The 17,946-nt window shown below is 37.2% G+C and overlaps 1 protein-coding gene across 1 annotated transcript in view; it reads left to right on the forward strand.

The window, feature by feature from the left end:
* The window catches only part of LOC140163622 (uncharacterized), a 59,479-nt gene that overhangs the window by 17,668 nt on the left and 23,865 nt on the right, over positions 1–17,946 (forward strand). Inside the window, exons 8-12 of the mRNA XM_072186937.1 lie at positions 1,038–1,370; positions 4,718–4,933; positions 7,366–7,581; positions 13,761–14,115; positions 16,158–16,481. Of these exons, the coding sequence (XP_072043038.1) occupies positions 1,038–1,370; positions 4,718–4,933; positions 7,366–7,581; positions 13,761–14,115; positions 16,158–16,481 (1,444 nt within the window). The remainder of the gene's footprint in view (positions 1–1,037; positions 1,371–4,717; positions 4,934–7,365; positions 7,582–13,760; positions 14,116–16,157; positions 16,482–17,946) is intronic.

Consider the following 17,946-nt stretch of genomic DNA (forward strand, 5'->3'; position numbering starts at 1 on the left):
TATGATTTCTTTCACTTAAAGTTGTTATTTCGGCTTAAATTTGATCATCCACCTCGAACCCAGTGTAAAGTCACCAGTGTTAGAGATATTGAAAAATGATGATACGACGTCAATCATGACAGAGTCATCCTCATTTAAATAAAATTCTGGCCTCCGTAATGTACCACGGGCCAATTCGCATGATAATATATAAAACAGGTGATAGGTATGAATGGTTGTGGAATCGAACTACAGACCTGTCCCATGTCAGAACTGTCTCCAGATATGGCTGCCATTTCAACTGTTGTACCGTTCCGGTTGGTTTATTGCATACACTCTATAATGCCTACAAAATTAATTTACAAAAAAGGAATTCAAGAATAAAATTGGCTTTTTGAGCACCTGAACTGTTCTGTCATGTCTTCAGAGGTTAAGTAACAGCTTGAAAGAGCATCAGAGGGTGGAATTTATACCTAATTATTTTTCAACTCAGAAAGATTACAAATTATCTCTTCATTTGACACTTTCGGACTTTTTACGCGCAAATAAAAAAATCGAAGTCTATGGTAAAATACATGGAGTGACCCATAAACCAGGTCGTTAGTCTAATTAATGAATTAAAATTACACAAGCTACTTAATTATCTAATTGCTACATGATTGCTATCAACCTTGGTACTAAATAATAATAGATTTTAGTTTATAAATCAAACAAGCATGTCATCAAACTTTGCTGGACTCTTTCCATAGCGATTGTATGGCTCCTTGTCCACACCTCCGTGTCCACACCTCCTCCAACTAATGACCTAATCAGCTTAATTAATCATAAAAGAAATTATTAGCAATGTATATACCTTAATTTGGTATCAAATTAGAAAGGAAGAACCAGGCTTTTCAATAAGAACAAAATAAGTTGTAAACCTGGTCACCTTCTTTAACAAACAAAATAGAACATTTAATTTTCTCAAATAAAATGGCATAACTCCAAGCTATGTGACCAACTTCAGACCCATGGCCATAATGATTGATTATTATTGTTTTTCACAACTTATATAACAGCCACCATAACAACTCCCATTGAGATGATACTCAAAGGAAAACCAGAAGACTATAACTTGAAGGATGTAAATGAGTTACGTAACTTTTTATCGAGAATTGATATTCCACCTCGTACTATATCACTAGTGGGACTCGCGGACGGCAGTGTTATCCTTATCTTCCAAGTACCGAAGAAGTGGCGGGTCAGTGCAACAGAAGTGATTGATGTCAATATCCACCTACATCAGTTTTTGTCTCAAAATTGTGGCTGGTTATCCCAGCACAATGTTATTGGTTTCCACATTTCAGGCTTTCCGTGCACTCACCTAAGCCAGTCTCTAGATGAAAAGATTGGTAAGTACAACAAAGTAATTTACAGAACATGAAATGACTTCATTGAACTAAGTACAAACCATATCGAGCAATGTCGAAGTTATAAGCTTGATCTTAAAAGCGTAGTACTACAGTCTGGCCACTCTTGAAGTTCAAAGTGACAACGTGCGCATACACAGCGCGTAAACAGTTCGGTCGGTACTTTATACTTTAGAGTACACTGACTGTAGTGTTGTAAGCACTGTCTGTCTTTCAAGCAACATGGGATATCAGTACAGACTACAGCAGAGTGAAATGCTTATAGTGCTATTATTATTCGCCAGAAAAGTGGTTACGTAACTCCATGGTGACTGGATCACGCACCTTTTGGAATGATGGTGCATGCCAATTTGTTTGGCGATCACTTTGACGCCTCAAAAAGCCGGGCTCAAAAGCGCGATCCAGTTGATCTAGTGTTAATCTAACTTGGTCGAATTTCAAGAAAGTGAAAAACGTTTCTATAATTCCAGGGTTCAGACCAACGTTTTGTTTGATTTAAGAATGGAGATAGAATGAGATGTGGAACGCAATTCAAGTTAACCCTAACCCGCCAGAGGCTTTTCGGCGACGGGAAGGGGAAGAAGGAAGGAATAAAGAGAGAACACAATGAAAGAAGTTGTTTGCCCTATATGGGATCGAACCCGAGACCCCTTGCATGCCAAGCACTGGGTCGGCGACACTTTGCCACGGGTCTTGGGCCAGCGAAACCGTGCCTATATATCACTTAGGGCGATTGTGTAGTAGTATTTTGTAGTACTCATGCGTGTTAGGGTTAAAACACACAGAGTAAGTCATACTGCAGTTACTGTCCGTTTTCCTATACACAATACACAGTGCTCTCACCATTGACGTGCGACCTTTAGAAATAGTGTATGTTAGAAGTATATTGCATTTGCCTAGTTAACATCACTGTGTGAAAAATAACCGGCCAATATTTAAAGTATTCTCCAAACTTCTAGCAAATATATTTCTCTAACATGACCTAAAATTACAGCTAGGTTAGATGTTCAGAAATAGCTCATAGCTAGCCAACTCCCCGTGTTAATTGGATGGAGATTTGACCGAAAATATTGAGCTATATTGGTAACGGACCGCTCCGTTCTGAAGGATGCCACAAAAAAACCGTACAAGCTACATTTAAAGTATTCTATGAAATTCTAGAAAATATAGTTTTGTAACATGTCCTAAATTTTTAGCTAATTTAGGTGTTTGGAAATAGTCGCACTTTTGTGTTTTAGGAAGGATATGTAAACGACAGATAACACCAAAAATATGAAGAAATTATTTCCCAACCGTGTTAAGTCAACAATCATTATGTTGCTCATTTTCAAGAATGCTGGTTAACAAAAAGCAGGCCATTGTCTCATTTCGTGAAAAAAGGTCCACATACCATTGTTTCCTTGCGTTTCCTTTATAATCAGTTACCCAACTGAAGCTGTATTATAGCAGCTCATTGCGATACCGCACATATAAAACAGACACATGTGCACAGCCAGAGAAGATCCGATTTAATCAGTTGAGCTGTTTCAATGAGTGTTATCTTGGTTTAATAGCTTTTAATTGGGTTTAAGTCCTGCAAAGGTCGTGGTGAATTTCTACTGTAGACATGACTGCATCATGTTGCTTTAGAAGAGTTTGTAACGTATTCACTCCAGCCGAACTGCTCTTGTATTTCATCAATTTCTTCTTCTTCTTCTGAACTTCTTCTTCTCCTCCTCCTCCTCCTCCTCCTTCTCCTCCTCCTCCTCCTCCTCCTCCTCCTTCTTCTTCTTCTTCTTCTTCTTTTCTTCTTCTTCTTCTTCTTCTTCTTCTTCTTCTTCTTCTTCTTCTTCTTCTTCTTCTTCTTCTTCTTCTTCTTCTTCTTCTTCTTCTTCTTCTTCTTCTTCTTCTTCTTCTTCTTCTTCTTCTTCTTCTTCTTCTTCTTCTTCCTCCTCTTCTATAGAGGGCGTATGGATTTCAGTTTGAATAGCCACTAGACAGAATTTTGTTTTCATCATGTTTTTCAACATTTCAAACCCCAAGCATATTGTTACCAAAAATAGCAGAATACCTATGGTCATAGCATATAATTTACAGTAGAAGTAGCATTTTAAAGCTGTTCAAAAATAACCCCTAATGACCCTTAGATAACATTCAACCCTATCTGTGTATAATTATGTTATATTAAGGTGGTAATAAACCCCTTGATAAATTTGTGACTATTTTTCCATTTTTCTCACAAAATAATAACACACTGGTAGCAAAAGTTATAGTGGCAAGGAATCCAGTTACTACACTTGAGTTTCAGTGACTCAAGACAAGCGGTACGTTATTTATGATAAGAAAAGAGGTACCGCTAGGATGTACCTCATTTCGTAACATATATAATGAACCACATGTCTTGGAATACTGAAATTAATTGGATTCGTTGCCCCTATAATATACATAACTTTTGTTACCAGTGTGTAGTTATTTTTTGAGAAAAATGCAAAATTGATCAGGGGGTGTAGTACCACCTTAAGCTTGGGTCAGCGCTTCTTGTGGTCAAGTTCGGACAAAATCGGTGAAAGCGTCAGCTACTAGCAGAATTTAAAAAACTCCTTCTTACATGTCAAAGAAAAAGGAATTTACCTGCGGGACGGAAGTATATCAGTTGGCTAAAAGCCGCCTGATATAAGAAGAAAGAAATTGCTGACTCGACTAAATATTGACCTTTTTTTACTATAATAATTGGTGAGTGCTTAGTCTTTTTTGTTGGTGGGTGTAGGTGAAGTGGGTCATTAATGGGTCACTATGTGTCCTCGTTTAGATTATTGCTGATTATAATGACTCAATTATTAGCAGCACCACAAAACTTAACTAATGTGTCACAAAACGTGAACCGATGTGTCACTTAAACTGTGAAACTTGAGATTATGTGCTGTTTGTCTCGCCGAAGGTATTAGTATGTAATCACTTTTCCGTATGAATGGAAGCATGTTGGTTAACATTTTGGTTCAAGTGTTGATTAAATGCTCTCAGGTGAACAGTTCAAACCCTATTGCAATCAAATTTGGGTCATAACTGTACTACAGGCACATTCATGTACTGGTGGTATCAAAGGTCACACACAGACGTCAAAGTTATTTGAGGTCAACTTGTTAAATAGGCTGAAAATGAAAAAAAAAAACCAAGTGAATATTTTTATTCGTGGTGTTGGCAATTTCTCTATCCAAAAGTAATTGCAAAAGCAGGTGAGACTTGTGGTTCAAGAACCACCTTGTTTATTCTATGAACAGCACAATTTATATTATAAGCATGTCGGTTCAAGTTCTAAATGTAAATTTGCTGTCAATTGAATGCTCTTTCAGGTGCAGATTTAGACCGATGTTCTGGACAAGGACTTTCACAATCAGGGGAATCATCAGGAAGTCTAGCAGATGTAACAACCCAAGATGATCATACTGATGGGGATGAGAGACAAAGGTTAGGTTTGGATTCTGTTGAGGAGACAAGCACAAAGGGAATAGATCACTCAGTTGAAAATTCTACTGGTCATCGCCTCTTAAATGAAGAAAGTGCAAAGGGTAATTATGAATATATCTATGTATATATAATATAATATAGGACTCCTCAATCATTTCATTAATATATCGCACAGAATGAACCAATTTACTATTTTGACAGTCAGCGCATAATAATAAAATATTGTTATGAGATTGGCAGACGGCCGAATATCAATTCGACTCTTCATGATAAGCATGAATTCTCTTTAATTACTTAGTGAACATGGGCTCGAAGTCTGAAGTCATTTTGTAGGTCATCCAAAGGAAAAGACCTATGGCATCACGAGTCGTGTGTCCACCCGTCTGTTTTTCGTCCGTCTGTGTTTCTATTATTTTGGTCTCATATCAGCAGTTCAAATCCTATACTATGGGAACCCGCATCTATTGATTGTGTTCAAGATCATAGACTGAGGTCAAAGATCATTTTAGGTCAACTTGTAATTTTTTGGGTTAAATTTAGTCTCCTATGAAAAGTTCAAATCATATTGCAACCAAGCTTAGGTTATAGCTGCACTACGGGAACCCTCATATATTGGTGATGTTCAAAGGTCATCTTAGGCCAACTTTTAAATAGGGTGAAAAAACAAAATCATGGTCTCATATGAACAATTCACAACCTACAGGAAAAACCCTAACCCTAACCCTATGGTTTTAACATTTTAGTGTGGGTGGAGAGGTTTCGGGGTGACAAGGGTCGGTCTATTACCATTCGACTAATGTGAAGATTTTTACAGCATTCTTTCCAGGACTGTCAACTCTCACACATTCAGCGTGAGACTCATACATTTGGGCACTTTCACACGCTAAGGTAGTAAAAAGTCTTACGCCAAGGTAGTAAATCTCACGCCAAGGTATTAAATCTCACAAAATCTCACACATCGTCAAAATAAATTGTTGAACCCCCAACTTTCCCTCATCCCACTTTTTTATTCTTGAGCACACTAGCTCAAATAATCATGGGTCAAGTGGCCAAGTTTGATCAAATTTAGTGCAAGCGTCTGGCACTACTAGTAATGTTTCGAGTCGTACTGACTCAAGGCCAAAATCACCTTTTACCCAAATTCAAACGAATGCACAACACAAATACACTGATTGATTAAGCTAACAAAATCTAAGTCTTTAATTGAAAGTACAATATGATTGGTACGATATATGACAACAAATGATACAAAATAATCAAACAATTACAATAATATTTTAACTACACAGTACTTAACCAGCAGTCTTCTTTTTGATGACTATCTTGTTCATTCACAATGTTCTCGACGGCTGATATATATCCTGTTGTTCACTTGTCCTGCGAAAATCAGCAAAGTCCATTGTACACTGGCATTTATATATCCTTGCGTATAAAATCCTCACGTGTTACTTTCTGCAAACACTTATCTCCTTGCGCTGCTTTCTCCAAACGCTTATCTCCTTGCGCTGCTTTCTCCAAAATGGTGCTTCTTTCACCAATCACTCTTTCTCCAGGAAACAGGCTTCTTTAACACTGCTCCACTGTATTTGACAGATGTGCTAATTTATATTAAACCAAGCTCCAGCAATTCGACAGAAGAATTGATCAGGGGGTGTAGTACCACCTTAAGCTTGGGTCAGCGCTTCTTGTGGTCAAGTTCGGACGAAATCGGTGAAAGCGTCAGCTACTAGCAGAATTAAAAAAAAAACTCCTTCTTACATGTCAAAGAAAAAGGAATTTACCTGCGGGACGGAAGTATATCAGGTGGCTAAAAGCCGCCTGATATAAGAAGAAAGAAATTGCTGAAATACAAGAGTCCATCCGAAGTTCTGCTGGACTCGACTAAATATTGACCTTTTTTTTACTATAATAATAATGGTGAGTGCTTAGTCTTTTTTGTTGGTGGGTGTAGGTGAAGTGGGTCATTAATGGGTCACTATGTGTCCTCGTTTAGATTATTGCTGATTATAATGACTCAATTATTAGCAGCACCACAAAACTTAACTAATGAGTCACAAAACGTGAACCGATGTGTCACTTAAACTGTGAAACTTGAGATTATGTGATGTTTGTCTCGCCAAAGGTATTAGTATGTAATCACTTTTCCGTATGAATGGAAGCATGTTGGTTAACATTTTGGTTCAAGTGTTGATTAAATGCTCTCAGGTGAACAGTTCAAACCCTATTGCAATCAAATTTGGGTCATCACTGTACTACAGGCACATTCATGTACTGGTGGTATCAAAGGTCACACACAGACGTCAAAGTTATTTGAGGTCAACTTGTTAAATAGGCTGAAAATGAAAAAAAAAAACAAGTGAATATTTTTATTCGTGGTGTTGGCAATTTCTCTATCCAAAAGTAATTGCAAAAGCAGGTGAGACTTGTGGTTCAAGAACCACCTTGTTTATTCTATGAACAGCACAATTTATATTATAAGCATGTCGGTTCAAGTTCTAAATGTAAATTTGCTGTCAATTGAATGCTCTTTCAGGTGCAGATTTAGACCGATGTTCTGGACAAGGACTTTCACAATCAGGGGAATCATCAGGAAGTCTAGCAGATGTAACAACCCAAGATGATCATACTGATGGGGATGAGAGACAAAGGTTAGGTTTGGATTCTGTTGAGGAGACAAGCACAAAGGGAATAGATCACTCAGTTGAAAATCCTACTGGTCATCGCCTCTTAAATGAAGAAAGTGCAAAGGGTAATTATGAATATATCTATGTATATATAATATAATATAGGACTCCTCAATCATTTCATTAATATATCGCACAAAATGAACCAATTTACTATTTTGACAGTCAGCGCATAATAATAAAATATTGTTATGAGATTGGCAGACGGTCGAATATCAATTCGACTCTTCATGATAAGCATGAATTCTCTTTAATTACTTAGTGAACATGGGCTCGAAGTCTGAAGTCATTTTGTAGGTCATCCAAAGGAAAAGACCTATGGCATCACGAGTCGTGTGTCCACCCGTCTGTTTTTCGTCCGTCTGTGTTTCTATTATGTTGGTCTCATATCAGCAGATAAATCCTATACTATGGGAACCCGCATCTATTGATTGTGTTCAAGATCATAGACTGACGTCAAAGGTCATTTTAGGTCAACTTGTAATTTTTTTTGGGTTAAATTTAGTCTCCTATGAAAAGTTCAAATCATATTGCAACCAAGCTTGGGTTATAGCTGCACTACGGGAACCCTCATACAGGGTGTAACAATAAAATTTATACAATTGCATTTTGACTTCTCAGGAAAAAGCTAAAAGAGTTATGTCACTAATGTTATATGCAATACAATCAATAATTTCTTGGCTAAAAGAAGACGTTTAGTTGGTTTCGTTACTAGCTTGGGTTCAAAAGTTATGTTCGATCAATTAAATCGTCCAGAAAACGTGTTGGGCCACTTTTGCCATGTTTGCGCATATCAAGTTTGAACCGCGTAGATATGCTTATCGTGCATTAAACATCAAAGAACTGACACAAAAGAGTTATAAGTGGTGTTTCTTTATATAATTAACATGAACTTAATAATAATAATTTATGATATTTCTTTAAAATCTATAAATGAAGTCATGAAATTTCTTTCAAATTATCTTTAAAAATAAAGTAATTTCTCATATCCCTGAGATATAATTGGTAAAACTGAGAACAGTTTTTGCATCCATATATACAAATAATAAAATTTTGATATTAAGTTCAGCTGGGCTTTTAGCTGTTTTGGGGCGACCAGTGCCGACCACTAATGCCAGCATTTCTGTTAACAAATTTTGCATACTTCTCATAGTTATATGTAATTGTATGCCTTGATGGAAGACGTGACTTTGGAAAATGAGCTATAAACAATCTTATGATTTCTGCTTGATTCCATTGTGCTACAATGTCACAAGCTTAATACGCTCTTCCAACGTGAATTGGGGTTGAAGTTGTTGAGCTGCAGCCACGATTTCTAGTAAATAAGGTTGTTATGTCTTAGTCGTGACTTTCAAAAACTCAAGGAGATATTCTAATATGTAATCATTTCTACTTCGAATACCCCATTGTTTAAAACTACCTATCATAAGAGCACCGCCTTATGATTCATGGTTCAACTCTAGTCAGTCACTTTTGTAACACTTAGACAAAAGTGGCCCACGCGATTTTAAGACTAGGTTACATAATTGGCCATATATTCACTTTTATACCGTTGATGTTATTGGAACAAAGCTTATCTGGTGGCTAAAGAAATTATCATGATAGACATATAAATATCAAACCAAAAAATAAGCGGCATACTTGTGTCATTATATTTTCAAAATTGTACAAATTTTATTGTTACACCCTGTATATTGGTGATGTTCAAAGGTCATTTTAGGCCAACTTTAAAATAGGGTGAAAATGCAAAATCTGGTCTCATATGAACAATTCACAACCTACAGGAAAAACCCTAAACCTAACCCTATGGTTTTAACATTTTAGTGTGGGTGGAGAGGTTTCGGGGTGACAAGGGTCGGTCTATTACCATTCGACTAATGTGAAGATTTTTACAGCATTCTTTCCAGGACTGTCAACTCTCACACATTCAGCGTGAGACTCACACATTTGGGCACTTTCACACGCTAAGGTAGTAAAAAGTCTTACACCAAGGTAGTAAATCTCACGCCAAGGTATTAAATCTCACACATCGTCAAAATAAATTGTTGAACCCCCAACTTTCCTTCATCCCACTTTTTTTTATTCTTGAGCACACTAGCTCAAATAATCATGGGTCAAGTGGCCAAGTTTGATCAAATTTAGTGCAAGCGTCTGGCACTACTAGTAATGTTTCGAGTCGTACTGACTCAAGGCCAAAATCACCTTTTACCCAAATTCAAACGAATGCACAACACAAATACACTGATTGATTAAGCTAACAAAATCTAAGTCTTTAATTGAAAGTAAAATATGATTGGTACGATATATGACAACAAATGTAATCAAACAATTGAATATATGAATACAAATGCCACCCAAGTCCATACTTTGGCCAAATTGAGTTAAGCATGGGAAATTGTTGCTATACATAGGCCTGTCATATGTATGAAAGAACAACTCAAATTCATCCTCTGTGTCTATTGAGCATGTGAAAAATAGCATGTATGAAAGAATCACCCAATTCCATGATTTGAGTCTTGTAACACATTGATTGAAATCCAGTATGTATAAAAGTCCCCTTGTAACACATTCATTGCTAGAGAGTGACTTTTGAAAAAAAAATGGGTTTAATAAAGGAAAGTGTGTGGTTTATATTACATGGCAGAATGCTTATCAACATTATACATACATGTGTGCTTTATTTTGTATTATCTTACTAGTGATAATCTCATTCTAACATTGTTGTCTTTGTATATGATTCAAAAACCACCCAAGTCCAAAATTTAAAATGAACCCCACGAAGTCCCTGAAATGCTAATCGTCATACCTAATACAGGTTAATCCACTCATTTGCACGTAAAACTTACCATATTGACCAGGTAAATCTAACTGAAGGAATTAAAATGATACACAGGTTTTTCTCTCAAAATCACTTCCCATGGACTTGGGTGGCTTTTGTATTCATGTATTCAATTACAATAATATTTTAACTACACAGTACTTAATAACCAGCAGTCTTCTTTTTGATGACTATCTTGTTCATTCACAATGTTCTCGACGGCTGATATATATCCTGTTGTTCACGTGTCCTGCGAAAATCAGCGAAGTCCATTGTACACTGGCATTTATATATCCTTGCGTATAAAATCCTCACGTGTTACTTTCTCCAATCACTTATCTCCTTGCGCTGCTTTCTCCAAACGCTTATCTCCTTGCGCTGCTTTCTCCAAAATGGTGCTTCTTTCACCAATCACTCTTTCTCCAGGAAACGGGCTTCTTTAACACTGCTCCACTGTATTTGACAGATGTGCTAATTTATATTAAACCAAGCTCCAGCAATTCGACAGAAGAACTTTAATCCTTTGATGAGGAAGAGCACTTTTGTGTACTCATAAATCTCCTTTGTTGCTGTATTAAAAATAGCACATTATTGGCTATGTAAACTGGTTTAAAATGTACTTCTTTTTTGAAGCACGAAGACCAGCACACACATTGTGGAGTTTTACAATCTCCCATGACATTCTGTAAAGTCAAACCAAAGCCTCCAGCTTTTATATCAGTACTCATGCAAAAACCCATCATCTATTAATAAACCATTACTTCATTCACATCTTCACAACATATGATGCAAGCTTGGGATTTCCCGAGATTAATTATACACAAACCTTTCACATTACATCACTTCCTGGGTTTTTTTTTCATTTAATGGTGCAATACACTGAACTGGGGATTTCCAAGTTCCAAACATAGATCTGACTTTGTTTACAGTAATTTGGGGAGAATCCCAAAATGACGTTATAAACCAACTCTTGCAAGTGCAAGGGGTTTCCCATCTCATGAAATACTTTCAGCTTGTAAACAAAACGAAATAATTAAATTAAATTACTCAGGGCACATCGCACAATGTTCGGTTCTATGTTTCGGTTATGTTCCCCTCACATCAATGATGCTTGGCAATAGGTTTAAGCTAAGAGTACTAAATTAAGAGAAGCGGTACTTCGATCGCAAAAGTGGACAGAGTGTGAGCTCGGGACCTTGTGTAATAGTTTGGACAGTGTATAAGAGTCTGTCATGCGCAGACTTGTCGCGGCCATTCCAAAAGGTGACTTGTAGCCATATATGACGATGATATGACCATAATTAGAGAATGCGCAAATGATTGACAGCGATGTATGTGGTTCATTAGGCGGAGCCATTATGCCCATATTAGGCTGCTGTTACGCAAACGTCACGTTCTGCGAGTGGAACAAAAAGGTGATTTCCATGGTATTATTACACAGAGGGCGTTGCACAGTTCACTAACCTCAGACCCTGATTGACCTGCACTGTTTGTCACGTAAACATACCGTGACCTGAACGTTGCGTACAAAGCAGGGAATCGCGACTGTTGAACAATTTTTGTCCTCAGAATCGGTATAGACAGTTTGTACCGCTAGCCTGGTTTAAGCCCAATCGGGCCCATTTTATCATTTTGAGCTCGGATGACCTGAGGTTGACTTTTTCATGTGCCACTCATATCAAGGATGGTTGGCACCGAATCGGGCTCATTTAACATTTGACCTTTGACCTCGGGTGACTTCGGGTTGATCTTTTCATTCTCTTCTCATATCAAGATTTTTTGCACAAAGGGCCCATTTAAACATTGACCTCACTTGACCTTTGACCTTGGGTGACCTTGGATTATATTTTTCATGTTCCCCTCGTATCAAGGATGCTTGGTACCAACCAAATTTAAGCCCAATCAGACAAAGTTTTACATTTGACCTTTGACCTTTGACCTTGGATGACCTCAGATGAATTTTTCATGATCCCCTCATATCAAGGGTTATTTGTACCAGGTTTAAGCCCAATGGGACATATTTCAAAATTTGCCCCCCCCCCCCTACCATAGCTGCCCTCCCGCACTTGCCCCCATCACCAAGCGAAATTGCACTCCTAACTCAGTTCTCGGTGCCTCTTGCCTGGTCCAGTGCTTCTTGTGGCCATGTTTGGTCACTATTTTGTTTTGATGAATTCAAGTGTGGGAAAATATTGGATCCAAAACATAATAATGATACAATTGGATGCATTACGCCCAATATTTATAATAGGTCTCGCTATGAGCTTTAAAATATTGGACTCAACTACGTTTCGTCCAATATTTTAAAACTCATAGCTCAACCAATAAATATGGGCTCAATCGATCCAATTTTATATCAAAATCGGTGCAAGCGTCTGGCACAAGTAGCATTTTTCGGTTCCACTAAAGAAAAAAAGAATTCAGAGCTTCACAGTATATCAGGCGGATAGTCCGTCTCATCCAAATGAATGAGAAATACTAATTAACGCGTCAAAAACCTGTCACAGGTGTTAAATTCTCTCATTTAAAACAATGTGACAAGTGGTTGACACGTTAATCCGTATAATTGTCTTATTCATTTGGATGAGAAAGTTTAATAGGAATGAGACAATTTTCCATTCTAAAAGTTTTGTCCAATTTTCATCGTTTTGAATTCTCATTATAAATTTCCACTAGTGTATGTTCAGTGACGGCAACATCTTTGTTGCCATATCTTTCCGTCTAAGACGTCTTATACACCAATCCGACTTCAACATTACTGCGGTGTCCTCTATGTAAAACCGTCCCGAGATCGGGGGGTTCCATTCATTATTTATTGTGTGCTATACAGAATTGTACCCGGGAGTTGTACACAACAGTGATTTTCAATACACAATCATGAGTATTGAATTACGAATTAAATCTCCCGCTCTGTTACATTTGTGTGTCCGTCAATAGAGGGTCACATACAGTAAACGCTTCTCGGAATGCTCTTTAGCGCAATGTAAATAAATCTTGACAATTGAACCGATAGTTTTCTAGTGCACACATCAGTGGCGTAAATAGACGTTCGCAATCGAGGGACAGCCGTAGGCAAATCTGCCACCGGGGGACCAAATATGCGTTGAAATACCGATCCTCCATTGGAGCATGTAGACATGTTCAACTCATTTGCGGTGGCAAATGTGGGGGAAGGGGTGGCTCCCACTCCCTTTCCACAGCTAGTTACGCCACCGGCATAAACACTTCAAAGTTGTATAACATTTTAAAAAGCGGAGCTTTTGTAGCATCATAAAAAAGGTACTTTTGTTTTGCTTTAACAGCAATGCAAATGACGGGATCGATCATCGATTGTTTTATGACATTTATTAATAATTTATACACGACCAAAAAATGCTTTTAGAAATGCTGTTTGGCGTTACTAATCGGTTTTAATTTGCATTCCAGATTATCGTGTAGTGTTGCTAGGCTACACTGGAGCTGGCAAAAGTAGCACGGGCAATACCATGATTGGTGAGAAATCCTTCGATAGCTATACGGGCACGGAATCGAAAACGAGCAAATGTACATCAACATATGCTGACAGGAGAATAGATGGTAAACGAGTCCTTGTAACTGATACACCAGGGTTTTGTGATACAAAGAGAGAACAGAGAGAAGTTGAAAATGAAATATTTCATTATGTCAAAGACTTCAAACCACATATATTCCTACTTGTGATTTCGTTGAGAGGTAGATTTCCGGAAGAAGAAGGCCAATCTCTTGACCGTCTCGAAACCTTGTTTGGTTCACAAATTTACCGGTAAGTTTCGACATTAGACGAAATTTTTTGGAGAAATAGAAACAAATTTTTATGTATGCAATTCGTCTAAAAAGTTCGGTTAGGCCAAAAAAAAGGTGTTTGTTTGCAAACCGACCCAAATTTTTTTTTAACAATGATATAAAGATAAAGAAAATTATTTTTCCCTATAAAAATGCCAAATGACACTTTAAAGTTCATATTCCTGGCAATTAGGCCTACAGTTTTCATTTTTCCCACTTAGCCCTCCCCAAAAATATTTTACCATCAATCAACCTCAATATAGAGAACCAAGCATAACAAGTATGGTCTGGGATTTTGTACTACAGTACAAAGTACAAAATGTACGGCTGAATTTCGAATATTTTCCCCTAACCCACTTCTTGCAACACGTATACAGATCAAAAACCAAAAAAAATCGACCTACCAACCACTCCTTTCTACCCCATGCCTGAGCAAACAAACACTTTTTTGGACCTTACAGAAATAGGTTTGAAGATTATCATTCAACCAGGTAGTAAATAATATATTTTTATGTAAACAATAATCTTAACAACTGGACTTAAGGGCTGGGGTATGAACGTTTGGACAGTATTTATTTTGGGACATTAGAACATTATCAGACATATCGAATTGCATTCTGAATACGAAGAATGTCATTCTGATATCAAATAATTTTGATTTTTGAAATTCGCAATTTAATACACATTTTATGGCAAATCATTAAAATTGATATTTTTGATATTTAACAGTACTTGAAGTAAACTTTATAAATCTGATGATTTATACTTAAAAGTGTATGTAGGTGGGATGAAAAGCCGACGATCAATTGAAAATTTTGACCTTTCGTATTGAAGATATGGATTTTTTCCCAAAACACCAAAAAAATTAGGTCTTTTTGGGAAAAAATCCATATCTTCAATATGAAAGGTCAAAATTTTCAATTGACCGTCGGCTTTTCCTCCTGCTACATACACTTTAAGAATATATCATTAGATTTATATAATTTACTTCGAGGACTGTTATATATCAAAATTTGAAAAATATCAAATTTTTATAATTTGTCATAAAATTTGTTTTATATTGTGATTTAAAAAAATGAAAATTATTTGATATCAGAAAGACATGCTTCGTATTCAGAATGCAATCGATAGGTCTGAGGTGCTCTCATGTCCCACAAAAAATACTGTCGAAACGCAATAAACGCTCATTTTGGATCCCTTAATTTATGAGTGTCAAATTTTTACATCAAATCCTGAATGCATCATCTGGCCTACTGATCTTCTGGCGGCAAAGTTCAGCGATCAAGAAGATACCTCGCAGGTTGAACTCAATTAATGTAACCAGCGGCGGCGGAAGCATTAAAATTTAGGGGCCCCGGGGACATATGTGCATATTTTGTTCCGGTTTTCAGAACAAAATGTCAATTTCAGACCATTTTCATAGCCCAAATGAGGTGTGTTTAGCTATATTATGGGCCAGTGCGCGCGCAAAATTGGGCTAACATACAGGGCAATTATTGCTTTACTTTTCCTTCTGTTATGATTTTTTTGGGACCTATTGCAAAAATGTAGGGGGACGTGCCCCCCTGCTTCCGCCGCATATGCTGTGACGTACACAAATTAATGTTATAGAAATGGGAGACTGACTTTCCTGACTGGATGCCTAGAAAAGTTTTTTTTTTTTGCCTCGTAAAAGTGTCGATCATTGTCCTCCATTTTATTGCTTGAACTATATCGCGAAGAATATGATAATCAGGCTTGAAATGTGTGGGGGACAGTCACACTCGGCCAAAATTGTTAAAAAGTGGCTGAAAAGAACAAAAACTGGGTAGTTTTGCCGAAATGTGTGGGGGGGGGGTGGGGGGGGGGGCACGCCCATGATCACAATGATTAAAAACATTTACTCTCGAGGGATGATAATTTTGCGATCCTGTTCCAAAGGGTTAGTATGTAAACCATAAAAATAGTGCGGGATATGGAGGAAAAGGAAAATTCCGAATAAAAGGATATTGTTCAATTAAATTTATATCTGATTCATTACAGACACAGTGTGGTGGTTCTAACCGGCCAAGACTATCTTGGAGAGATGACTTTGGACAGTTTTATGGCTTCGCACGCACATCCGAAAGTTCAGCTGCTGGTACGGCAATGTGGCGATAGAGTCGTTGCTTTAAACAACAATGCGGAAGGAGGCGAAAGAGAGGACCAGATGAAAAAACTGGAGGGTGAAATCAAAAAGATTGGGAATGCCGAAGAATACACGGGCGATGTCTATGAGGCAACTAGTACATTCATGACATTGGGAGAACAAGTCAGCAATGCCGGAGAAAAAGCAGCAAACATCAGGACTTATGTTCAGCAGACACGGTAATGGCAATATTCTATTGATAAGATGCAAACTATCAGAATGTCAAGCAAACCTGAAATAATAATAATATCCTTACATTTAATTTATATTGGTAGGGTTAGGCTCCCTAACCCTATAAATATACCCCGGGTATATTTGTGCAAGTCCGTACACGAACTTGTAAAAATGCTATTTGTCTTGTTGGAAGTTGGTGACCACTCTGCTTCAATACCGGAACAAAACATATGGGCTTGTCTTGTTCGGTCCAAGGCCACGATATTTTAGTATACGCGGTACAGTGTAATGGCGGTTCCTTTTACCGATTGTCCTCCCATGTTAATCCAGATAACAAAATGTTAATTTAAAGTCTCATTACAACTGAATTTTTATTTTTACTTTTGGGATTTGGCTTTGAGTAATGGTGACACATACCGTGTTTACAGTAAAAATGAAAATTATATTCCAGACACCGTCAAAATGTCAAACTTTGTATTTTTTTGTATTATTTTTAAGTAATTAACTGCGGTTCATTTATTCAACCCCATAGGTTCATACTTAAAAAATGTATGATGAATGATTAGACGTTCATTAAATATTGCAAAAAACAAAAAATTAATCATGCCTAATTTGCATAATAATATCATGAATACATAATTAGCTGTAATTACCTAATTTGCATAATTAATTACTTTTTTTGTTATCAATTGAAAGGACTTTGTATACATATGTGTGTGTGCAAAAAAACCCACACCTTTGCCTAATAATAGATAAATCACTAAATGGACTAGTGGTTGAGAATATTTATAGTAATAATATTTATCGTTATTTACGACAGGGGGAATGGGCATTTTGAACCCGATTTTGTTTGGTGGTGGGGGGGGTATTGGGGGGGGAACTCAACAATTTTCGTTGAACCAAAAGGGGAGATTGTTAAGTTTTAAATGGAGAAATTCGGGAAAACAAGGGGGGAATCCGAAAATTTTGAGCGGACGCGAATTTTTTTGTCGATATTTTTTCCAAAACGCCAATTCCCCCTCCTGTCTTAAATAACGATTAGTCCCTAATTACATAATGATAACATGATATTATTAGCATTTTGTTTTAAATAAGTCCTATACACATGTTATGTTTCATGGCTTAAGCATAACAAATAAACTTGAACCTATTTGAACAAGCCCTAGATGGAACAAGTTAAAATAATTGTTTAAAACTAAAGAAAAAAGCGCCCTCTTTGGTCACATTTAAGCCATCCCCAATACATTTGCATGGGGGTTTGAGTTATTAATATGCATATTTGATGTGGGAACCTTTTTGATCTTGACGTAGGGCCTACTCACTTTTTCGCAATATAGTTTCCATGTTGTGCCAATGAGGGAACTACGAAACTGATAGCTATGAGCCTTCGCCCCATTCTTTACATAACGCATTGTTCCATTGATGTCGATTGGAATTGCTGTCAGGCTATTCATAAAAGTGGTACCATTG

This window comes from Amphiura filiformis, chromosome 11 (genome assembly GCF_039555335.1).
Source record: "Amphiura filiformis chromosome 11, Afil_fr2py, whole genome shotgun sequence".
Lineage (NCBI taxonomy): Eukaryota > Metazoa > Echinodermata > Ophiuroidea > Amphilepidida > Amphiuridae > Amphiura > Amphiura filiformis.